This window comes from Orycteropus afer, unplaced genomic scaffold (genome assembly GCF_000298275.1).
Source record: "Orycteropus afer afer isolate SDZICR_OR568_19922 unplaced genomic scaffold, OryAfe1.0 scaffold00035, whole genome shotgun sequence".
In the NCBI taxonomy this organism is placed as follows: domain Eukaryota; kingdom Metazoa; phylum Chordata; class Mammalia; order Tubulidentata; family Orycteropodidae; genus Orycteropus; species Orycteropus afer.
Window position 1 is genome coordinate 14,320,634 of NW_006921622.1, and position 26,637 is coordinate 14,347,270.

Genomic DNA, 26,637 nt, shown 5'->3' on the forward strand with positions numbered 1-26,637 from the left:
CCAAATGTATTTTTTATGATGAGGCACTTTTGTTAGTGATGAAACCAAAAGAACAAATTTGCTGCACACTAATGCCAGCTATTTTCTTTAGTAATCTTGGGTATACACTATGTAGTAAGTTGCAACAAATACCTTGTTCATTTGTATACAACTATCCAATATATTTTTAAATATACATACATACATACATATATATATATATATATATACATATATATATATATATATATGTATATGTATATGTATATGTATGTTGTTCTGGCTGTAGTAATGCACTGTAAAGCTATTTCACAGTGCAGAAAGATGAAACCAGCCCAAATGAAGGCTGCATAATAACAATTCTGGTACAAGAAAATATTTACAGAGTTACTAGAACATGTAACAATAACTTTTTATTTGCTATAGCTGACATACCCCCAGCTTAAAGACAGGGATGAAACTGTGCTTTATTGCCTGGGGTTTCAGACAGTTTATGAGGCTGGGCATTAGCTGCAGAACTGGCATTTTGGCTCATGTTCTGGTAGCTTTCTCCATTTATTTGGTCAGGTGACTGTGGTGGTATGGAAAGAAGGGGCCTGTCAGTTGAAGCCAAGGTACTGGAAGAACTGTCATCATTGGACTGACGAGACAATGGTGTATCTGTCACAGGTACTTCTAATATGCTCACATTCTCGAGTTGGGGCTCTCCGGTTTCTCCTCTGCTGAGGTCAGATGTACTGGGGCGTAAGCGTTCCCTTGCAAGCCAGTCTGAGATCGAGAGGTCCTGGGCTGAGCATTTTGGCTTTAACCGATTCACAGCTGAAAGTTCAGGTTCTTTCTCCCCACTCTGCTCATGCACTTTCCAAAAATTCAAAACACTTATTTCGGTAGCATCTCTATGTCCTCCTAGTGTGTGTCTACGTTTGATGTTTTTCCTTTTGGCAGTTTCACTGCTTGTTTTTTGATTTCCTACTCCAAACATATCATCTGCAGGTGCTTTGGGTCGCAGTTTTAATCGATCTGCTATTTTTGTTTTCCAAGTGTGTTCCTGCTTTTCTGACTCACTTCTGGTTGGTGTTAGCAAACTCCCAGTTGATTTTCCTTTTTTCATAACATCAAACACTTTTGTTATTGAAGGTGTTTCTTTCTCATTCTTGGCGTCTCCTAGACTTCCACTGTCTGACTTGAATCTAGAGGACTTTTTTCTAGAAAGTGTATCACATTCAATAAGTTTATGTGAACTGAAGAGTTGTCTTCGGCTGTCTAAACTTGGTGTTAAACTTCCCTCAGTACAACTTACTTCACTTCCTTCAGAATTTCTCCGGCTTGTCTTAGGAACTTCTTGTACTTTCCCTCGGAAAAGCCTCTCTGATGTCAAAGCTGTGGGAAAAACAGGGAAATCATTCTCACTGTCTGTCTCCACAGGCCGCCCTTCACTGATCAGTTCACTTCTCTCGTCATCAGCTTCATCTCCCTTACTTTCTGCAACTGATTGCACCTCTGGGCTTAGCCGACTGGAGTCAAGGCTGGTCAAGTATGTGGCAGATGAAGTTGTTGAGTAGTCTGAGGTGATGGTGCTGACATTGGCCAAAAATTCATTGTGTTTAGTTTCTGGACTGGCTGATTTCTTGGTGGCGAACCTTGCCAGAGAAGCCTGGGAAGAAGTACTGAGCAAAGTGCCAGAGTCAGACCCCATTTCTTCAAAGTGGGAGGACTTTTGCGTCAAAAGTGATTTGGGGCTCTCTTTCAGTACGGTGAAATGGCAGCTAAGAGTTGGTGACTTGCTGTGTTTTGAATTTTGTGGTGGTGAGGGTTCTTCAGATGGTATACTGTCTCTTCGTAGTGCTATCTTTTCGTCTTTTGTTGCACCAGTGTCTTTTTTAGCATTGTTTTCTTTTGAAATGATGATCCTTTGTTTTCTGCCCAATGTCTCACTCTCTTTTTTGGACTCTTCTTTAATGTCATTGTGACATTGTTCTGCATTTTCTTTCTTAAAGAATACATTGTCCAATTCATCTTCTGAGCTGCTAGGTTGCGCTTTTTCTTTGGGTTTTTTCCTCTTGCGACTAGCGGCTGCAAAGATGGAGGATACAAGCAGTTCTCTGCTATACTGATCCTTTCCAGATCCCCAAGAACCCTGGAAGCAATCAGAGAAATGAGACTTTGAAAACAGGTACATTAAAATTAAAACCAAAGCCACTGGCCAAGTTGATTCAGACTCATAGTGAACCATTAGGACGGAGTAGAACTGCCCCATAGGGTTTCTGAAGCTGCAATCTTTACAGAAGCAGACTGCCACATCTTTCTCCCATGGAGTGGCTAGTAGGTTTGAACTGCTGAACTTTTGGTTAGCAGCTGAGCACTTAACCACTGTGCCACCAGGGCTCCATCACACGAACATTGAGTTTATTTTCTGAACTTCTTCCCAAAATATTTCTTACTGAATTGATTCTACTAAAGCTCCAAGAACATTAATAGAGAGTGATCAATTCTTTTAATCCCTCCTGATAACATGTAAGTAGCTCTGGTGGTGTAGTCATTAAAGCATTTGGCTGATAACCAAACATTATGGGAGAAAGATGAAGCAGTCTGCTTCTGTAAAGATTCAGCCTTAGAAACCTTATGTTAACCCAGTTATACTCTGTTCTAAAGTATAGTTTGGATTGGATAACTCATATCTTACATTATTATTGTGACAAGTGAGCAGTTTTTTTTTTTATTATTATTATTATCACCAATATTAGCAGATTTGGTTACGTGTTTACTTTTGACTTATCTCTAGCTATCTAACAGTGTTCCCTTCCCCTCCCCTCCCACCCCCGGTAACCAACAAAGATACATTATTTTTATGTTTATAATTTATTGTGGACTGAAAAACACATAAGTTAAAGAATACAATGTAAAACATAATCCTAACAGGTTAGAGAACATGATGGATGCATTCTATAATTCTATTTAACCATCAAAAAAATTAATCATAAATAGTAAAGTTGGTCAAGATATTCACTGTTGAACCAAACCAAACTCACTGCCATCAAGTCAGATCCGCCTCATAGAGATTCCTCCTTCGGTTTCTGAGGCAGTATCTTTATGGAAGTAGATTGCCCAACCTTCCTTCCGAGGAGTGCCTGATATGTTTGAACTGCCAGCCTTCTGGTTAGCAGTCAAATGCCTTAGGCACTAATAATAGTCTGGGAATTTTCTCTCAATTGTCAGAGAATTAACAAGACCAATAGCAATACTTAAAATATTTGCATTTAACTACATGTTGACATTAAAAGGTAATTTTGTGTATTTCATGTAATCCTTGAAAACACCTTCTTAAGGACAACGTAGGTGGACTCACACTTCCAGACTCAAAATATACTATAAAGCAACACTAATCAAAACAGTCTGATACTGGTACAAGAATAGACATGGAGACCAATGGAAAAGAACTGAGAGCCCAGAAAGAAATTCATAAAACTAAGGTCAACTGACTTTAGAGAAGAGTCTCAAATCCATTCACTGAGGAAAGAATAGTGAGTGAGTGAGAAGTACCAAAAAAGAAAATAGCGGCCTCTATTTCACTATCTTTAACATACTGATTATTATATTTATTTTCTTATCCCCCATGAGATGAAGGACTTGCTAAGACACATTTTTACTTAATTTGTCTAATTTCTTGCCTGGTGGTAATTTACTTGCCAAGTCACAGCCCAAACATATCTGTCTTTTAGGAAAATGTTTTGTGCTTAAAGAGTTAAACAATAATCTGACAAAGTTGAGTTTAATATTGTGACATAAGTTACTAAATTTTATGACTGACTTCAATGTTTTAATTACAGATACAAATACTATGTCAGATAAGCTCATTAAAATAAGAGAGCGCTTTGGTCTTCCATTAGTTCTGCCAGGCTGGACCTTTAGGCACTTGCCTTAGGTAAATCAGGTTGGTACTGTCTTCATTCATCTCAAAGTAACAAAAGAATTAGAATATTCAAGTAGCAGGAAGTCAATGAAAGAATTTGCAGTCCTTACCACAGAAATACTTTAGTGTACTCTTCTTGGTAAAGTTATCATGCAGGCTTCTTATTTTGTTTGCTAAGTATAATAGGTTCTTGACTACTATTATTTAATTAATTTGTTCATAATGTCTGTATGTTAAGCAAACAGTTGGGGGTGCGTGTCAATAAACACTTGCTGATCACAGACCATTTAAGGTAAGCAGGGAGGCAGGAAGGATGATGAATATTAGAAGTGTGGAATTAAAATTTAATGTTTCAACATGTCAAAGAGAGGCCACCATTAAGACCAGTAAAAAGGCGGGCCCCAGTTCCTGGAAAATTACATCAGTCGTCCACACTCCCGCCAGAAAACCAAAGTATGAACCCACCAATGACCTGTAAAGCTATGTTAAAATAACCAATCACTTGTATTTTGTATTCGCGCCGAAATATAAACTGGCCTATCACTGGAATTCCCTTTGTCCACCCCTGTCCCCTAACCAATCCCTGATACCCTCACCACCCTCTCGTTCCTCCGCCCTCTCCGAATATTTCTTTAAATAGTATGTGTGTTGGAAGCTGGGGGCTCAACTCCTCTGCCCCTGCGTGGGATATGAGTCGGGCCCCAGCACGCTGGTATCTCGAATAAACTCCTCCTGCTTTTGCATCAAGAGACGTCTTTCGTGAGTGATTTTGGGTGGCGTTATCCCTTGGGTTGGGGGAGCCCTGGTGAAGGGGAACCCAACAGAAGCAGAAGATATACTTCTCTACTGATGTAAAAATCTTAGGCAAGCTATATGATTATGCTGAAGTCTTGAAAAATAAGAGTCAAAATTTAGACTGAGTTGTATTAAAAAGGATCTGTTAAAATGAAAATACGAATTAATAGGACTTTGTTTTTATAAGTTAGAAAAGATTTCAAAATTATATAGCACAATCCTAAGGTGTATTCACATTTTACCACATTCCGCTGAAGACTGTAGGGGATAATGTTTGTGACAGACTCTGAGTAAGACCAGGCAATCCTTCCCCTTGTTTTCTGTGTATGACGCTGAGCAAAGGTTTCACTTTGAACATCTCAATTTCACTGTTTATCTAAGGGAAGCGATTAGATTATATTACCTATAAGATTTCCTTGAAAATTCTGTGATTCAGTGATACATATGTTGCCACAAATTACTTTTTTTACATTTGAGAAACCATTACAAACAGTTATACCATTTGAGTATTCATTATATGCCATGCCTGGCACAGTTACAGAATTAAGATGAAGAGACTAATGTTAAAATAGATTAAGGAAAATGCGTCTAGTGAGAGGTAAAGCAAGGATTTCAAACACGTCTGTCTGATTTACAATCTTATTTTCTGGTAACAAGTGCTGGGAAATTGTCTAGATTGAGGAAATTGAAAGAGACATGACAACTAAATGCAAAGAGTAATCACTGGTTGGATCTTACTTGGGAGTATAAAAAACAAAGAATATTATTGGGACAATTGGGGACATTTCTATAAAGATTACACATTCAAAAATACTATATTCACGTTAAAGTTCCTAAGTACAAAGATACTATGATTCTACAGGAGAATTGCCTTTGTTCTCAGGAGATTCATGATGAAGTATTTAGGGGTAAAATGTTTTAATGTCTACAAGTTACTCTCAAATGGTATAAGCATATATCAAAATTTGCCAACTGATGAATGTGGAAAAGGGCTTGGATACTAACCGTATTATTTGAGCAATTTTTCTATAGGTTTAAAATTTTTCAAAATAAGTTTAAGAAAAAAAAAGGTCAAAATCATAAGATAAGTGATAATGAATTACATCATAAAATTAACAATTTTTAAAAGATGTTTTCAACAATTATAATTTAATCATGTATAGCACTATTACAGTATTTGAACATTTATGAAATCTATGTCTCAATTCCAAATATAAACATAGTTTTAAGAAATTTATTGGTAGTTCTAGTTGCTACTGGTTCAGCAGAGCAGTTTGGACAAACTGAATTAATAAAAAATTTTCCAAGAGCTTTCTAAAAATTGCCCACAATCTTGTCTAATTTGGTGTTGCTATCAATGGAATACAAAATATGTAAAATATTGATTTTTGAAAAAAGTTGGTGAGTTTTCTTTAATTGAAGTAAGAACATATATATATATTCAGTTTTTTTTTTTTATTTTTATTGTAATTTGGGTGAAAGTTTACAGAGCTATTTCATTTTCCATAAAGTCCACATACACTTCATCTCATGACATTGACTGCAATTTCCCACAATGCAATAGCTCTCTTCCCACTTCCTCTCCACAGTTACTGTTTCCCTGTGTCCTTCCTCTCATGCACTCTTGCCCCCTGAGCTGTCTCCCTGTGCATACACAGCTCTTCTATTCTCCCATGATTGATCTCTCCAAGGAGTGTATCTACCTGATGTAATGTTCAGCCCATATGCTGGTCTTTTATTTGGCTGATAGTCACAGGAGTGAGTTTAATTCCAGACCTGAAGGGTAGCTAGGGGTCATAGTCTCAGGGGTTTCACTAGGCTCTATCAGACCAGCAAGCCCCCCCGCCTTTTTTTTAAAATAATTTTGAGTTTTGTTCCACATTAAGAACATATTTTTATATAAAGTGAGTAATAATAACAAAATGTCTATACTAGTACTGAAATATTTACAGAAGGAATATAATGTTTGGGATTTGCTTTGAAGTTGTTGCAGGAGGAGGAAGGTGGGTGGGGGATACAGGTGAAAGAGGTCTGTCTGGCCATGTGCTGTGTCAAGGAGAAGTTCAGGAAGCCTTCTGACTGGAACCAAATGCTTAAATTAAACTCAGTTTTGCTGAATTAAACTGGTCTCTTTACATGCTTGGCTGAGACTCCATGTTTGCCTAGTTGACCTTCCACAGGCACATGGTAACTGAGAAGCGTTTTCTCTTGGTGGTCAAATATCAAAGATACACTCTAAGAAGGGAATCTTGACACAGCTGTCTTCTTTTGTATAAAGTAGGCCTAAGAAATATTTCTTTATGGCAAGGATGTAATAAAGAGAATTTATTTTGAAAGGATTTTGGAGCCAGTCTTATCAAAGTTTCCCAGACAACCAAAAGTTTTCACTTGGACAAACAGTTTCTAAAGAAAGAGCCTTAGCATCATTCTTATTACCAGCTCTGGCCCCCAGAAATGTTTTACATCATCCTAGACATTTTTATAACCTGTTCTGCAAAGTACACATTCTGCGCATCCTGGGACTGTAATTGTAAATCTTTGTAACCACCTAAGCATTTGTGTCCAATAAAAGCCTTTCCTCACATCTTTAACTCTCCCTTTTCTGATCTCAATCAAAACTAACCAATTAATGATTTTGTTGCAATTCCTTTGTTTCTTGGCCTATATCCATCCCTACTTGGGATCCACTCTCTGAAATCACCATATTTTCACTTATGCTCAATAACACCTCTGAATTTTCATTTAAAGCTTGAGTACCTTTTTTCTCCGATGACAGGTGATAATTGCTGAAGATATATGATGGGTATATCCCGCTATTGCTAGTTTGATTCTGACTCATAACCACCCTACAGGATAGAGTAGGATTTCCTCCAGGGTTTCCAATGCTATGATTTTGGCAGAAGCAGACTGCTACATCTTTCTCCTGCAGAGCAGCTGGTAGGTTTGAACCACTGACCTTTTAGTTACTAGTTGAGGCCTTAACCACTATGCCACTAGGGCTCCTGAATGGGTACACTGGGGCTCATTATACTTTTTTCTCTACTTCTGTATATGTTAGAAATATTGCATATTAAAACATGATGGAAAAACTGTAATACAGTATTATAAATTACACTAAGAGAAATCTAGTATTTCAACTCATTATCCAGCATTCTTCTATCATATTCTATTTTAAGAACTAATTTTTCCCCTCATTAGATTTTGCTGCTCTGTCTCATCAGACACAGGGTACATCTGCACTCTAGTCATAACGATCAGCCAAAAGGCAACACCCACTCCAAAACCTTTCAAAAGTGTACAAAAAAGTTTACCTTAGATTTTGTTGAGTCACTAGTAGCTGAATCTGTGAGAAGTTAAATAAAACATGGTCAGTATTAGTCCATCTTTACTGCTTTCAACAAACAATGCAAAACTTATGGAAAAGACAGGCACAGAACAAAATGTAAAAGCAAAACTCAAACAAAACCATAGAACACAGTGGATAGTCAGAGCTCACAAAGATGCAAGCTGCACCACAGAAAGCCACCGCCATGAAAGGATGCTGTGAATTGTAGGCAGAACCAGCTCAATGATAGGAATGGCAAAGGAGCCCTGTACTAAACAGAAACAGAAATACTAGTGTTTATTAAATTTTCTAAATATTTAATCTAGCAATAAAGAAGCTTGAAGACCTTTTCAGAATTGTACTATGTACCACATCCTGTATCTGAAGCTGATACACAATGTAGAACTTGTAACATTGTTGGCTGCCTTAGCTACAAATTGAGACACTCGGTGTATTTATGTTTATTTTTGTCAGACTGTTAAACTTAGTTCCTCAAATTTTATAGCATAAGCTATATGCGTATGGGTGCAAAAGAGGCATTAGGATAACCCTGCTTCCAGGTCACTCTGATTTGATATTAAGTGATGCCGATCTGTTGTGCATTAGACCCCACTTTCACATCAGTGTGGTCAGGGATCCTTTTGGCTAGTTTGGTTAAACTGCTACCAGTTTTGTAATTATCTATTAACAAATGCTATTATGAAAATGGAAAAAATGGAGACCATATTTTACTGTCTGGCAAAAACTCAGATTATACAATTATAAAGAGGGTAGGAAGGGGCTAGCACTATTTAGGATAAGATCAATTTTGAAATTTTATCTTTCAACTTTAGGGAAATTGATTTTCAAGATTAATGAGCTGAGCCCCATGCCACGCCCCTTTTTGACACATGGCTAAAATGCTTTATGACTTTAAGAACTGGTAGACCATACCATGCTATTTCTCCTCAGGGTCTGCTTCAGAAATAACAAGAAACAGCAGAGAAACTTTTAAGAAAGTAGTATTGATCTGTTTACAATAATCTTAAGAGAAAATTTACACCACAGATCAACTATGTTTGCATTTACAAGAATCGGGGGTTTCTGCAGACAAGGCAGCTACAGTGTGGGCAACAATCCTCCTTCTTCCTACAGTTCCAGCTGTCCATCAGGGACATCACAGAATCCACTAGTGACATTACCGTGTGATAGACTCCTCCCACTTCGCCTGTTTCAACATCAGTATAGATTTGCCTGTGTCAGTAAGTGCTGAAAAAACCCTTTAGGACTAAAACAAGAACTAGAGACAAAGGGAGAACATTGTATAAAACAACATGCTAGATTAGTGCAACAGTTTGGCAGGAGAAAAGTTTCATCAAAAGCGTCTATAAAAACTAATACTTAACCAGACATTAGGGTGGCAATTGAAAACAGAAGAAAATAAATGTTTCATAGGATGATTTTCACCATGACATCTATAGTGGCGGATAATATACTGTATTTGAGAAAATGATGCTCATTAGCAGGTCAACATATAAATAACTTGCTGCTTTTAAAACAGAACTTCTAGCTTAAGAATTAAAAGTATTTATATAGTCTAGATCATACTTTCTGCCATCACAGCAACCACATATTCAGTAGCATATCTCTGTTTTACCTTGTGATGACTATTACATGGAAACTGTGAATTAAAAAAAAAAAAAGAACAAAACAGTGGTTTGCATGCTCATTTCCCTCATATTTCCATTTTGACAAGCATTACAACTCCATGCACTGTCAATGGCATTATAGTCACTGGAAGATAGTAAGATCAATCAGAAAAGGAAGATTAAGTTTTTTTTATTAGTAGAAAGAAAGAGGAAAAAAAAAAAGGAAGAGAAAGAAAAAAATCATAGTGAATTGTTACTTAGGATTGATACAGTTTTTCATGTAATAAGAATTTAGCTTTTAACCTAGATATCAGTGCTGCCCAGGCAAGAGTTACCTGATACATCTCCCGGGGAGACGCCTGTCCTTCCAATGTTGGTGAGTAAATGATCTATGTTTGGCACTGGCTGGGAGTCTACTGTGCTTTCCTCCTGCACTGTTGTCTATGGTTAATAAACAAAGATCTCTTCATCATCTCTTCAAAGATATTTTCTTAAAAATTCAAACAACATTTAGTAAAAGACACATTACTGAGTAGAGCACACGTTCTTAAATTTTCCCTTTACGTTGTTTATAATTAACTGGAGGATAAGCATCATACTTGTATTTTCATTAGGTCAGAAACTGAGGAGCTATAGACCTGCTTCCGGGGTGGCAAAGCAGACAAAAGCATACAAAGCAGGAAGTTGACATTGTTGTAGCACCAGGATCTTGTGTCCCAAATGAAAATAACAGAGTACAAATGCTGACGGACAATACTTACAAGAGGTTCTTCGGCACCTTCTTCTGTGAAAAACCAGTCATGCTAAAATTTAAAATAAAAAAAGTGAAAAGAGAAATTAAATAACCTCCTAAATAAATCTACATCTTGGAGGATGGTATAGAAAAAAGAGAATTTTTCTTTTTTTTTAGGGAAAAAAAGTAATTATAATCAAATTGTGTCCTACCAAACAAATATCAGCTGCTCATTAAAATGAATTTTCTTAGAGATGGACCATAAACTTACGTGTTGGATAAGTGTTTCTACAATTTTATACTGGTCAGGCATATGAGTAACCATGTGTGTCATATTGTCTTCTGATGTCCTCACAAGAGTTGGACCAAATACGATTGCTAGATTTCTTGGTTCCATCTGAAACAAAGAATAATAGTGGAAAATATCAGATCTTTTCCTAAGAAAATAGGCTTAAATTCCTGTTACATTGGCATTTCTAAAAGGTTCTTCTGGTGAAAAAGAATACAAAGAATCGCTGGCTGATGTGGGTAAAAACTATACTTCCTAGTTAGGAAATCTTTTCCATGAGCAATCTATATGGAACTTATTTTTCCTGTTTTACTGACAATATGCATGCTTAATTGACATTCTCTCCCTACCACAAGAAGTTTTTGAAAGCACTTTCATTCAAAACCAGTATTATCAGAGCTAGGCTGGCTGACAACAATTTTAAAATCAAAGAGAGGGGAGGAAAAAAACTGACAAAAGATTAGGGAAACTCCTTCTCTTCCAAACCTGAAAAATGAACAAAGTGCTTAAAGATAATATAAAAGTCTTCAAATTTGCCCCAGTGGGACATTAAAATCACTAATATGTAAAAACCCAGTATCTTCAAATATTATTTTTTGATGAATTTTTACTTTAACCAAATCTTCTGAAGCTATTTGCTTAGTCTCCCACCAATCTGAATGCCTGAATAGAATATGTATTTGTACTCATGAAGCACAATAGAAACACCGTATTTTTGGAGTCAAGATCACACACACACACAAAAAAAAACTTAAAACAATTAGTGAAATAGAAATAAACAAACATAATGTTGTATATATCATTGCCAGCCAGTTAGATGTATTTCAGAGCTTTTGTTGATTTATAAACCTATGTTTGATTATTTTTCATGAAGCAATGAAGCACATCTTTTCGACTAAAGCTACTCAAAGTACGTATCTTCAGCATGCACTTTACATACCTTATTTTTTTCTGAATTTTCTGCCACTGTCTTCAGATGAGCCGACAGAAATTTAAGTGTTTCAAAATGATGTTCAGGTAAATCATGAATCTGAAACATATTATTTTCAGGATGCATTTAAGATATTTAAATGATGAATTTTAATCCTACCACCAAAAATATAAAATAATACCTACTAGTCTTTTTAATGTTTTCAGACGGTCTAAAGGATCTTCTTTACGATTAGCTTCAATGAAGTCAGCATATTTATCTGACAACAACAATAAGAACCATAAAACAAAATTATCTTAACTTGCTTAGATGAATTATAATCTAGTTTTCCTTTATGGTTTGATTTCAAGCCACAATTAAAAAAAAAAAAATATATATATATATATATATATATATACATACACACACACACACACACACATAGGGAAGAGCCCAAATCACCTTTGAAGGGTCTCTAAAATTATTACCATTTTTAATAATCCTACAAACCTGATCAACAAATAAAAGAAAATTCCTTGAAATGTGAATTCCCTTATATTCATATAGACTATCCATTCCTTTCTCCCCCTGACCACAATATCTAACAGTGTCTTATATGATTTTTTTTTTTTTTTTTTTTTAGGAGTTCTGGTAGTATAGTGGCTAAGGCACTTGACTGCTAACCAGAAGGCTGGTGGTTCAAACCCACCGCCACTCCTCGGAAGGAAGATGGGGCAATCTACTTCCGTAGTGATACTGCCTCGGAAACCCAAGGAGGGGTTGCTATGAGTTGGGTCCGACTCGACAGTACATAACAACAACAACGTGAATTTTTTTATATATAGAGAGATGCCATATATCACTCAAATATTTACCTTAACTGAAAAAATGTTTTGTCCAGTAATTATACCTTATTATGTCCAAAAATTTAGACTGAGAACAATAACACATTGTTAATTGGACTATAAACATGGATGAACACGAAAGTAAATACTTTACAGATCCTAAACAATGTTTTAAATTGAAAACTTCCATTTAAATATAACAGGAAAAGAAAAAAAAATCCAATGACAAAAAGCACATAATTATGCTTCTACCATGTTAATAAGAACTAAGTAAAATCTTCTGTTGTTCTTGACAAAAATATTTTTTCCTGGTTCAGTTTAATGTTATATGGTTTTCTAGTAGTCATAATTTTCAAATTGTTTCTTTTGGTGTCTCTCATAGGAGTTAACTCACCATTCGTAAAGAGAGGTTCAGGGAGTTTTCTGAAGAATGATTTTAGTAAACTGCTTATCACATTCAAATCACGCCATTTCTAGGTATGCAAAATAGAAATATTATTTTTGGAGTCAATACCACAAAAGGTAAAAACCGGAGCATTATTCAAATAGAAATAAACAAACTTACATCATCTTGTATGTCGATATCAGCCATTCCCTTGTTGAGTTCTTCTTGCATACTTGAGATGGCTGCATTATTTCCAGGGACTCTATAAATACCTGTATATTCAAGACCTCTTTCTTCAACTAATTTGCAACATATGTCAACTATTAATGGAATATACTGCAAAACAAGAAATAAACATTTTATTTAATACAAAATAAGTGTCTATATTTAACTAGTAGTTGCATCATAGCTGAAAGGACCTTTCATTCAAAAGAAAATGTATAGATTGCTGCTATGTGATTTAGAAGAAATAAAGAATAGAGACAGTGTAGAGCTGCAAATAGATAAAATCAGCAAGAGATATTCAAGACAGTGGGATAAGAATAAACAGGCCAAGACAAAAAGAGAAGGGTCTACGGGAGATAATAGTCTAAAAAGGAAATAAAAAACAAATAAGTAGAATGTGGGGAAGTTTGGCTGAATAAAGGGGAATAAAGGAAAAAAAAAAAAAAAAAAGAACAGGGAAGCAAGTAACATCAATCAACTCATGATCTGAATCCTAACATGGGTGTTGTAAACACACACACAACACACGGACATTTACATTTATTATATTTTCTAATCAGGTCCTAGTTTTCATCCTTGTTTTAAGATGCTAAAAGCAGAAACACACATGATTTGAAAATAAGTTCGTGCCCACCGTTTCAGCTATATTTCAAATACATGGCTCATGGTTGAACAACTGCTGTATTTCAGAATCAATACATCAGAAAAAAAGCATTATGGGTAAATTTATGTCACACACTCTTGCAGTTCAGAAATGCTTAGGGAAATCAAGCTATGAAGATGAAAATACTCAACAGGCTAACACTCCCTATTATCTGAAAGGTGATATACTCAGGTCTAATTGTGATTACAACAGAATTAATGATTTCAGGAAATCCAGTGTTGTCCCCTACCCGATTAGTATGTGCTGGGGGGCAGTCATCCAGTCTGACACCAAACGTTCCTGTAGCAGTAGGCTTTTTTTCAAATGTCCTCCTCACAATATTTGGAATGCCTTTTCTCCACGTTCCTTTGTCTTTTGGGGGACTGGTATCATCTTTTGATTTTCATTAAAAATAGAATGACATAATAAAGGAAATGGAAACAAGAGTGTTTAAAGTATGGCTTTAAAAATCCCTTATCAATGTTTACATAAATTGGAGTCCTGTAATACAAATAATATATCCTACATTTATAAAAACTGTTATAGTTTCTTCTTAAGATAGCATTTCTTCTAAACTTCCATATAATTTAATAGGTATCATTTATATTTCTTCACCCTTTCATAATCTGTACTATAATTTTAACAGTCAAGAAAATAAAAATAAACGTGCCATCTTCATAGTGAGATTTTAGCAAAAGGAAATTTTATCTCAAAATGAGAGGACCTGGGTCCTCTGAGTCATTCATCTTTGCAATGTCTTTGATATAGATGTTGTTGTTATTGTTGTTGTTATATGCCGTCGAGTCGGCCCCGACTCATAGCGACCCCTCCTTGGGTTTCCGAGGCAGTATCACTACGGAAGTAGGATTGCCCAACCTTCCTTCCGAAGAGTGGCTGGTGGGTTTGAACCGCCAGCCTTCTGGTTAGCAGTCAAGTGCCTTAGGCACTATGCTACCAGAGCTCCCTGATATAGATGTAGGTGTTGTATTTTCTTTCACTTTGTCTTTCTAACAACAGCTGGTCTCTTGGGCCACACAGGAAAGGTTCAATTAGTCTAAACCAGGCCGGCCTACCATGATCTTTTAAACGGTTTACTCTGAGCCCAGATCAGTAGAAACAGTAGAGAAAATCACTGAAAATCCTTTTAAGATCTCAATTTTCAATCATTTTATTTAAGTTAAACCAAGAAAGCGAGTATCAATACCTTTACTGAGGAGTTTCCTTTCTGACTCTTCCTTTGGAGAGTGTGGGCTTTGAGTCTTTGGCTCTGATTTCGCACCAAGCAGAGTTTGCCTGATGCTGAGACTCTGGCGAGGCGTTTTTGGCAACTGTTCTGCTTTGCTGCTGAAAGAAATAAACATTTCTTAACAATAACCTCTTTTACATTCAAATTAAACTGTAGGCATGGCAGGATTCTCACCTCATCAGACTGTTATATTCTTTTATTCTCCGACTAATGAGATCCCTGTTAGTAACTCCAGTGTCCTACAGAAGGTAAGATTAGAAAGTCAATTCTGAGCATAAACAGTGATCCTTACTTTTTTGAGGCTTTCTATTGTACTGCTTTGCTTATTCAATACAAACACTATACTTTACTCAAAGTGGAACTGTTTAATAACCTCTATTCAACATCATCATGTTACAAATGTCTCCTATTATCAAGAGTATTTTACTTTCTGTACTCCTACGATACCTAAAATAACACCAGCAAATAACTAGTGTTCATACTTATTAATTGGCCTATCATTTTTAATAAAGGACTGGGAAGCAGCAGAAAGTTTTTTTCTCTCAATACCAGAAAGACTGATCAGCATTTAAAAAAAGAAAAAAAAGTAATTAAAAAAAAAAAAATGGATAAAAGGAGAATAATGCCAGGATTTGTTAAGGACTAATTTGTAGGAGCAATGAAATTGAGGGTCAATTAGTATCAGAAGTAGCAGTCAGATCATGAGATGAGAAAACCTCAAACTATTTTAACTTCAATAGGTTAACTTTTATAATATACTATACGGTAACAGGGAGCTCTGGTGGTGTAGTGCTTAAGGCACTTGACTGCTAACCAGAAGGCTGGTGGTTCAAACCTACCTCCTCGGAAGGAAGGTTGGGCAATCTACTTCCATAGTGATACCTCCTCGGAACCCCAAGGAGGGGTTGGGTCTGACTTGATGGCACATAACAACAACAACATATGGTAACAGGGGTTCTGGTGGCATTTAGCTGTTAACCAGAAGGTCAGCAGTTCAAACCCACCAGCTGCTCCACGGGAGGAAGATGAGGCAATCTATTTCCATAAAGATTTACAACCTTGGAAACCCAACAGGGGATGCTGAGTAGGAGTCTACTTGATGGCAGTGGTGTCATTTATTTATTTTTTTTTAGTTTTATATGGTAAACCCAGAAGATAGAGTAATTACACACACACACACACACACACACAAACACAGCTCAAAAAGTCATTGGATAGCACAAATGGTTAAGTGCTCAATGATTAACTGAAAGGTTGGTGGTTTGAACCTACCCAGAGGCTCTTTGGAAGACAGGCCTGGTGATCTGCTTCTGAAAGGTTACAGCCTTGAAAACTATGGAGTCAGTTCTACTCTGAACACATGGGGTCATCAGGAGTCAGAATCAACTCAACAGCAATTAACAAGACAGACCCCAATTATACCTTGGCATGTGTCTATTTTCTTTGTCACTTGTCTCATTTTGATTAAAATGAACAACAAAACGATTTACAAAGAATACTGACTTTAGAGTTGAACAATCTGGAATTCAAATGGACCCTTCCACTTCCCAGCTGAGAGATCTTATGGTTAAGATCTGGAATAAGACTGCCTGGATTCAAATCTTAGCCTTAATACTTATTAACTACATGACCATGGGGAAGTTACTTACTCTCTCTCTGTCTCACAATTTCCTCATTTATAAAATGGTAATGATAATAGTACGTATTTGTAAGACTGCTAAGATCAAGTCATGCAAAGTGCTTAAAATAGTGCCTGTCACATTATATATGCTCAGTGAATATTAGCAGTCATTATTTTCTCATTTATAAAACTGGGAAAAAATATCTGTCTTTTAAGATTAGATGATGATGACAATAATGGCTGACATTAACTAAATGTTTATTATCTGCCAGGCAGCATGCTTCATTCTTTATAAGCATTATCCACTCAACTCTCAAAACAGTTGTATGCTTCACAAATGAAGAAATCAAAGCTTATCAGGGGTAACCAGCCACAAGTGCATAGTTGGTATGTGACAGAGCAATTAAATTTAGGTCTTTCTGAACCCAGAGCAGGAGATTTTAACAATTACACTCTACTGACTAATAGAGTGCTTGGCAAATAGCTGCTTATTAAACAGGAACTCCATTGAACTAATACATACAGCTGAAATCTACATCCAAATTTTTATTCTTCCTGCTTATTTTGCAAAAATTCAGGTTTGGATGGTTTCTTTATAGTGAGCGGTATGAAACAAAGGTTGTATGATAAAGATCTGATGCTAATTTTTAACCAAACAGAGCAGGGTATAAACTACCAGCAAAAGCATTTCTCCTATAGCATAGTTTTCATAATCAAAATTGGATATAATGCAAATGACTAAATTAGAGGCCTTTCATAATTTACATGACATTACAGCTAACACAGGTATTCCTATGTACTGTGAGCAAGGAAAATAAACTTTGTGTTTTTTGTCTTAACAATGGTAAGGTAAGAGGAATATGTGAGACTGGTATGGAAAAAAAAAGTACTCTTGAGCAAAAGCAAGACTTAATCATTGCTGGATTTTCTCAGTGAAGTTTATAGTATGTCCACCTACAAAAACTACCCATACTACCTAAATTCCTGCTAGAAAAATATGCTGGTACTGTTACAAGTCAGAAATTCTCAAGCAGCTCAACATTATTCCTCATTAAAAAAAAAAGTCACACTTGTTTACTGCATGATTTTTGATAATGCAAGTTTTCTTAGAAACCAATTATTATAACCATAGGGTTATCTTATATTCTTCCCTGTATAATTCCATTAACAATAATAATACCAGTATCTCTTTGCATTACATAGTAATTTCTTTTGATAAGCACTTTTTCTTTCTTTTTTTTTTTTATTGTGATTTGGGTGAAGATTTACAGAGCAATTTCACTTTCCATACAGCAGTTCACATACACTTTGTCTCATGACATTAATCAGTTTACCACAATGCAACAGCTCCCCTCCCTCCTCCTCCCCCCAGTTACCTCTTCCCAGTGTCCATCCCTCCATGGGCTCCTGTCCCCTGAGCTGTCTCCCTGTGCATAAGCAGCCCTTCTTTCTCCCATGATTGTTCTCTCCAAGGAGAGTATCTACTTGAGGTAAATGTTCAACTCATATGCCTGTCTTTTGTTTGGCTGGAAACCACAGGTGTGGGTTCAATTCCAGACCTGAAGGGCAGTTAGGGGCCATAGTCTCAATAGTTCCACCAGGCTCTACTGGACCAGCAAACCTGGTCCTCCCCCTTTTTTTTTCCCTTCAAATGATTTTCAGTTTTGTACCACATTGTTCTCCCTCTCTATCAAGGATCTCCTACATAGATCCCCTTCCAAGTGGATGACAGTGGTAGCCGGGCACCATCTAGTTCTTCTGTTGATAAGCACTTTCACTATAACATAAGCCCTACTGCAATTCTGATTTTGAGATAAGAAAATGGAAATGGAAATATTTAGACATAAAGGTAATGGCCAGGACTAGGAACCTAGGTCTTGTCATCTGTGGCTCACTGCTTCTGAGAAGGCATGCAGAGTATATGAGTAACCTATTTTTCTAGTTCAGCAATGGTGATTTTCTAATAACTGGAAATCATATAAAAAATAAGGATATTTGAGTTTTCCTGTTGATCACTGCTATTTTCTAAATGAAAATATAAATATAGCACATCATATATATGTGTATGATATGTATATATATACGTATGTGTGTGTGTGTATATATACATATTTTTTTTTTAACAAAATGATGACTCAGATACTTTGTCTTCTTAAGTAAAATGTTGTGAAAGTATCAGTTTTTATCACCTACATTATTTATTTCTTTATACTTTTTTATTTTAAGAGTTTGTTTTACATTCAACATTACGTGTACATTTATTTCACTCCCCATTTACCATCCTCAACCCTAACCCAGTCTCCTCCCCTCCCTGCCCACTAATGCTGCTGTGCCCCTCATAATTACGCACTCCTATGTGTCCTGCATTTCTTCCATGCGAATGTTGCCCCTCTGGTGCTCTGTGGCACCTATGTTATTTTGAACATATTACCTCTTCATTTAGGTTGCTACTCTCCTGGATAGTCTTGATCCATGCTAACATATCATCTCGGTCTTCAGCCTGAAAGAGGCATTCACAATCCGATGTTGTAAGTCGAAACACATTTTTCCTCTTGGTCTCACTGTAAGAGATGTCTATTAAGCAAGCATTAACACTGATGGGTTGTTCTTCCTCAGATGGAGTTGTTTGTTCTCTTTTGTCTTTGTACAAGTAAAGTGAATGACCCCGAAGTACAACATACATCTGTTTCCATGGCCGAATACTTCCACCAACTCGCTAGAAAATATGAAACAGTTTGTGAATACTTAATACTTGGCTAAATCTTTGTGAGAGGATAAGCACATTAAGCAACACTGTTACCTTGCATAAATGTATACCTCATATAGCAAATGTCTAATTTATGTCAATATATGCTTCTCAGAAGAAGAAAGATGAAAATTGTGGAGAAGAAATGAAATTAGGCAATGCATTCATATCAAAGTCAAGGACAGTGAAAACCTAACCTTAATTTAGCTAGGAGAACAAAACAAAGCAATGAAAATAAGTGTAGTAAAATGCTAATGACCTAGAAAACAAACAGAAATGATTCAAAGTCAGAGAAAACTTTTGAGTGAAAGCAAGGTTAAGACAAGTCAGATACCCTGCAAATGACAAACACTACCTAAGAAGACTCCAAGATAATACATACATATGATGAATTAAGTTAACAAAGTTCATCTACTTATATGGTCAAGTAACGATATCCACACCATGATGGGTTTTCTTTAAAATTTTACACTTTTTAGGTAGTACTAAAATTGTGTTATAATTATCTATTATAGCATGAAAAGTTTTATGATGAAATTTTTATTGCATTGGAATCTACCTAATGAAGTATATATTGATATTATTATATTGATCTATACAACACTGTTTATAAAATATGCAGCTCTGGGGGCAAGGAAGGAAGATGAGGCAATCTCCTTCCATAAAGATTTACCACCTTGGCAACCCAATGGGGGTTGCTATGAGTTCAAATCAGCCTGATGGTAGTGGGTTTTATTTATAAAATAAAATAAAAGTATAAAGGCAATTTAGAAGAATAAACAAAGATTAGTTAAATAACAGTTAAATAAAAATTCTAAAATTATTAACATGGAGAACTGGTATTTCTTAAAGGGCTACTCTGTGATATCTATATAATAAGCTATTTAATAAACATTTGAACACACCACCTTCTTAAATACTTTGATTGCCTTTTACACTGCCAAAATATAACACAATATATTTCATATATAGTTGATATAAAGGATGACAAATACGAAATTAAATCAATGATCAGAATTTTTCAAAAGTAATTTTTCCTTTTATGTAGAAAAATGTATTCATAAATGATTTTTTTCCCCACTCTTTAATTTGGCTATCTTACCATTTTACCTATAACTCACTGCCATTGAGTCAATTCTGACTCATAGCTACCCCTCCTCGGGTTTCTGAGGAGGTGTCTCCTCAGAAGTAGATTGCCCAGGCTTCCTTCCAAGGAGTGGCTAGTAGGTTTGAACCGCCAGCCTTATGGTTAGCAGTCAAATGCCTTAGGGACTATGCCACCTATATCGATTTTATTTTATGCCTTATTTATCAGGTCTGTGTTTCTGATGTTTAGACAGTAGCTGAGAAAATACACTACCTTGCCCTTATCGGTGGCAAGTGGTCGAAAATGGAGCCACCCTTCCTTGACAGCATCACTGAAAACTTCTGAAGAGGAGTCTTTTCTGGATCCAGAGTCTTCTGATGACTTTTGGCTGTCTGTGATCTATAGAAAAGGCCAAAAATGCAGAGTAAAATGTACATGTTTTCCTTTATAAATTATATGTATTTTGAAAATGCTCTGCTGAAAAGTTTTGTACTTAATGTTCCAAGTGAAGGGTGATTTTTGAGAAGTCCTAAAGCTTTATCCATTAGTAATATTTTTGGTGTTCCCGTCCCTCCTCATGTGAACTGACTACCATTATTTAATAAACTAGTCAGAAGCAGTTTTTTAATCACTTAAAAAAAAAAAAAAAACTGGTATAATTTCCCCACTCTAAAGGAGTGGAAATTTTAGTGGGAAAAGATAAATATAACATGAAAATATCCAGATTGTGATTAGTGCCATTCAGAGAATAAAATAGCAAGATGAAATAACAAATGACTGAGTGGCCACTACAAATTAGTGGTACTCAGGCAAAGTCAAGTCTCTTAGAATTTGAAATCTGGAATTAAAAAAAAAAAAAAAAAAGCCAGCTATGAAAGGTCGGGGGTTGAAAAGTTCAGGGAGAATGTATAGCTACCGAATGTATACTTATCATAGTCATGTGAAACGGTTCAACGCACCTGCTGGAAAAACCAAACCAAAAAAACCAAACTCACTGTCATGGAGTTGGATCTGACTCATAGAGACCCCTCCCTGGGTTTCCAAGGCAGTATCACTATGGAAGTAGATTGCCCAACCTTCCTTCCGAGGAGTGGCTGGTGGGTTTGAAGCACCGGCCTAATGATTAGCAGTCAAATACCTTAGGTACTATGCCACCAGAGCTCCCGGGAAAAACAGCTACTTGCAAATTGCTTAGGCCTTTGAGATTATGTAGGAAGTGTAAAGAGAAGCTGTTAATGTTAAAGGGAGTAACATTATCTGATTATATTGTTCAAAGATCACTTTGATTGTCTGTAGAGAATAGACTGTAAAAGGACAAACATGAAAATAAGTGTTACTATGGTAATCTAGCAAGGGATGATGGTGGGTTGGACTACTAGCAAGAGTGAAAGCAGAGAGAAATGTAAAGATACCAGATATATTTTGAAGGTAGAGTGCACAGGATCTGATATTGGAGGAGAGGGGGAAAAAGAAGAAACAAGGTTAATTCCTGGATATGGGGTTTCAGCAACTGGATAGATAGAAGTGGACTTAGTGAGAAATCTACTTGGCCATGTTACCCTCAAGTGTTTATTAAAACTTCAGATGAAGATGTCACATTGGCAGTAGTTTAAACGAACTAAAGTTTGGCCAAGAGGTTAAGACTAACAATATAGACTTTGAGAAACTTCTAGATAACCTATCAAGGGAATCAGCATAGGTAGAAAAGAAAAAGGTGTTGGAACAAGCCCTAGACAGTCCAACATTTAGATCTTAGGCAGAGGGAGAAGAGTCAACAAAGGAGACTAAGAAGAAATCCTAAAGGTGGAAGGAAAACCAGAAAAGAGTGGTAAAAAAGAAGCCTGCAGAACAAAGTGTCTCAGAAAGGGAGTAGAAAATTATGTGGAAAACTACTGAAAGGTCAAATAAATTCAATACAAAAGTAACCATTAATTTTAGCAAGATAGATGTCACTGATAACCTTGGTATGAGCACTGTCAGCCTCATATGTATAGGCTGAGAAGAAAGTGTGATGTGAGGAAATGGAAACTATAGACAGTTTTTTCAAGGGTTTTACTATAAAAAAAGTAGAAGAGAAAATGGGAGTAGTAAATGGAGGGAGATGTGGATTTGAGGAAGAGATTTTTTTTTTTTTAAACATTGGAAATAATAGAACATGGTTATACACATTGGACAGTGAGCCACGAGAAAGAGAGAGATACTGCAGAGGGCAAAGGGGACTAGGAAAAGTGAGAGGGGATTGACTCTGAAGAACAGATGTGGGTGTTGGTTTTTAAAACAGTAACATTCCTAGTAAAACAATATTTAGGATCAGAATAAAGAAGGCAGACAGCATGCATTTAAATGCAGGTGGCTGTTATTTTTGGAGATGGTAAAATAAAGGAGTTTCTATCTAACAGCTTCTATTTCTTTTTTCTGATGAAGTATAACAGAAGAGGAGAAGACAGAGGATAGAGGTGGACTGTGAAGGTGAAAAGGATATGTAATAATAACTTTCGAGGACAGAAAAACAACATCCAACAAAATGCAAGATTATTGGGCAGTCAGATTTTTTGCATTGAGTTGGTAAGGTGAGAAAAATCAGTACAATTATGTGTAAAGTATTATATACTTGAGGAATATGTTTAGAAATTAGAAAATAACATTTTACACATAATATTTTCCAGATGCACCTGCAAGTTATAGAATAAAAGATGATGACATTTAAATATTAAATAGTTAATGGATTAAAAAAAAATCCCTATGAAGAGCTACAAATAGAACTGTAAATAGCTGTAAATAGAAACATTTATCATTTGTTTTATAATTTTAAAATATTGAATACCTACCTTCATTCCCTTCAGGCTAGATACATGCTTAAAGGACCTGTTGGAAAAGAAGTATATAACTGTGATAAATGCATAAAATACTTTAAAGATGTAAGGATATTTGAATGTTAAAACTAACCTTTCATTAATCATCATTATTTTGTTAAATGTTCATTGTTCAAGGTAAGTGAGGGAAAACCACCAATTTTATAACTATTTAAATTTCTGAATCAATGAAGCTATCCTAAGGTGATTTGAGAAATAAGAACTTTTTGCTTTAATTGTGGGATTAGGCTAAACATTGGACTTTATATTATTAGTTAACCATGGTTACAATGCTCTGTTAAGGATTCCCACAATGTTAATTATGAGTGACAAGTTGTTGCCATCAACAGATACAGAGAGAATGGCACACCTATACGCATCCAGGTTCTGAACAATGAATTGTAAACACAGCCTGAAGAGCACTGTCAGACAGTCAGCCTATCACTCTCCTCTCCAACCATATTCTGATTGTTTTCAGTAAGGAAAATAGCAACTGTTGCCAATGAGAAGGCTTATAGGCCTTCAGAAGGTGGGTTCACATTAAAAACACTATTAAAAATAATCTAACATTTATTAGAGGAGATTTTTTTTCTTTTTAAAATTCTAACTTCACTTAAGGAACTGAAACTTTTAAGATGTAACTGAAGATGGCTTTGTCCTCTCCTTCTCTTAGAGCACCCCAAAACCATAATGTAATAAGAAACAAATATGCAAACTCAATTGTCAATAATATCAGGGAACACCCGTAATTCTGAACTACAATATATTAGAAAGGTAGCTAAATGCAGTAAAGGAAAAACTGGAAATCATTGGTTACAAACCTCAAATTCCAGCCCACTATTATCTGAGAACTAAAAACCAACCCTTCCTTGTTTGAAGCAATGGGAAAGAGGGTATTAGAGCTGGTGACAGGAACCTCATTTGTCACCATGCAGTATCAGGGGAGGTGAGAATGAATGAGGAAACATACAGACCTGCCATCTTTGCAGGAAGCAGTGTGTAGTTGGTATAGGGTAAGGCAGTCTCTGAAATGTGGCAGTACTGCAGGTGCAGATATCTTTTAGTGAGGGAGAAGTAAAGGCTAAGGAAGGAAAGACTAAAATAGCTCACAAATCCTGTATCATTAGAAAAATCCCTGCTAACCTTCAACAGTGCCCTGGCTGCCCCTCACAACAAACTTCCACCAAATAGCTGGTCCAGGAAGAACTAGTTTCATTCGGATATAAGTAATAATCAACTGGAACCAGCAGGGGTCCTATACCAAGATGTTATAATAAAAAAAAAAAAAAGTTGTTCTCTGAGAGAAAGGTTCAATTCCATATCATAAGATGTCAATATTCCCTAAACTAATCTGTAAAGTACACAATGTGTCAAAAGAAGTATCCATAAAAATTTAAGAAACTAGTAAACCAATAAAGTCCAAATAGGAACATAAAGAAAAATAGTGAGGAGAATTATGAAAAACAAAAAGTAGTAAAAGGAAAAGGTACTCTCAGATAATAAAAACATAAAAATCACTATTATTAATAAATTTAGTATATGAATAGATATATAGATAAAATGAACAGAACAGAGTCCAAAAACAGGACTAAATACATAAAAGAATTTAGTATAATATAAAGCTGATAAATATCACTGGGAAGACTAACTTATTCAATCAATGCATTTTGTACAACTGAGAGACACTGGAAAATATAGAGTTAGCTCTTCATTTAATCATTAGAATAAAATGAGGTCCCGATGAACCAAAGTTATAAATATACTAAAAAGAAAATAAAAACATGAAATTGGAGAAATAAACATGGAAGAATTTTATTATAATTCTGGAGTAGCTTTTTCAGTATGACTCTAAATCCAGAGGCCATAAAATATTCCTAATTTGGCCAGAAAAATTTTAAATCATTTTAATAATTCCAAGATTGACGTACTCTTTATGGAAAGTAACAGATAATGGATATTAAAATTAAAAATACATACTGATTGATATAACAATCCTATTTTCAACTATGCTTACACATGTGCTAAATAACTTATAGTTAAATAGTAAATATAGTAACTATTGTCTGTGGTACCATGACATAATCAGTCTAAATGTCTATTAATAGCATGTTAAGCTTATCATGGTACCACTACTCAATGGGAAATTAAACAATCATGAAAAAGAATGAGGCAGAAATATATGGCCTGAATACTCTCCAAGATAGGACTTTAAGTAAAAAAAGCAAAATAAAAAAGGGTGTAATATCTATCATTTGTTTATAAAAATTATGTATACACACACACACACACACACACACACATATATATGTATATGTAGTTTATGGATGTGACTTTATGAATGGACTATCTCTTGTAATTATGCAAAATAAAACAGTAACACAGTAATGCCTGAGAGTAACACTGTGTGGCGAAGAAAACAGTAACACAGTAATGCCTGAGAGTTAACACTGTGTGGTGACAGGTCTAAGGAAGGATATAATATGTGTTATTTTTTATATTTAATATGTGTATGTTTTATATAGGAGCTCTGGTAGCATAGTGGCTAAAGCACTTGACTGCTAACCAGAAGGCTGGCGGTTCAAACCCACCAGTCACTCCTCGGAAGGAAGGTTGGGCAATCCTACTTCCGTAGTGATACTGCCTTGGAAACCCAAGGAGGGGTCGCTATGAGTCGGGGCCGACTCGACGGCACATAAAAACAACAACAACAATGTTTTATATAGTGTTTGTGTATCAGTGATTTTTAAAAACTAATTATTATTTTGTAAATTCAACAACATGTTACTATGTAACAACTGATTTTATTTGGATTTCTACTGGATTTCATTTGGATTTCTTCATAATGTTAAAAAATATAAAAGATATAATTAAAATGATATTCAGATGTCTAAGTCATGTTGAACACCCATATACAAGTATTTAAAATAGCATGCACAGAACTTACAATTTTGCATCTTCTCTGTAATCATCTAATCCCTCATCATATGATTTTGATCTTTCTGTTTTTGAGCTGGGCTGGCCATCCAGGCTGGGAGGTCCAACAGATTCTGCAATTAAAACTCAGTATTTAGACATTTACAAGTGGTCTCCAGACTCTTTTAAAAATGAAAAGATTATAGTAAGTCACTCTACTCTAAATGGAATACTGAGAATGAAATACAGTCTCCACTATCATTCATTTAAACATACCATGATCATGTGAGAGTTGACGTCGAATTAAAGGAGCTGAAGTTGTGAGGCTGGGAGGAACTGTTGCTATAGAAGGTACTTGAGAGGTAGAGGCTGAGATGACAGCAGAAGCAGGGATATGTGCAATATCATGATCAATGCTAGGACTAGTTGGTTCATCTATACGATGAAATTAAAAATAAATATTGGAATATTAAATGACAATAATAAAATAATCAATAATCATTAT

At 35.6% G+C, this 26,637-nt stretch overlaps 1 protein-coding gene across 1 annotated transcript in view; it reads right to left on the reverse strand.

Moving 5' to 3' along the window:
* Positions 1-421: 421 nt before the first annotated feature.
* ARHGAP21 (Rho GTPase activating protein 21) overlaps positions 422-26,637 on the reverse strand; it is a 251,330-nt gene continuing 225,114 nt past the window's right edge. Inside the window, exons 8-24 of the mRNA XM_042780337.1 lie at positions 26,409-26,567; positions 26,164-26,266; positions 23,196-23,232; positions 20,641-20,766; positions 18,966-19,250; positions 15,088-15,152; positions 14,872-15,011; positions 13,918-14,060; positions 12,980-13,135; positions 12,809-12,887; positions 11,776-11,849; positions 11,600-11,689; positions 10,642-10,767; positions 10,399-10,440; positions 9,973-10,078; positions 7,996-8,027; positions 422-2,116 (exon numbers count right to left, since the gene is read on the reverse strand). Of these exons, the coding sequence (XP_042636271.1) occupies positions 422-2,116; positions 7,996-8,027; positions 9,973-10,078; positions 10,399-10,440; positions 10,642-10,767; positions 11,600-11,689; positions 11,776-11,849; positions 12,809-12,887; positions 12,980-13,135; positions 13,918-14,060; positions 14,872-15,011; positions 15,088-15,152; positions 18,966-19,250; positions 20,641-20,766; positions 23,196-23,232; positions 26,164-26,266; positions 26,409-26,567 (3,458 nt within the window). The remainder of the gene's footprint in view (positions 2,117-7,995; positions 8,028-9,972; positions 10,079-10,398; positions 10,441-10,641; positions 10,768-11,599; positions 11,690-11,775; positions 11,850-12,808; positions 12,888-12,979; positions 13,136-13,917; positions 14,061-14,871; positions 15,012-15,087; positions 15,153-18,965; positions 19,251-20,640; positions 20,767-23,195; positions 23,233-26,163; positions 26,267-26,408; positions 26,568-26,637) is intronic.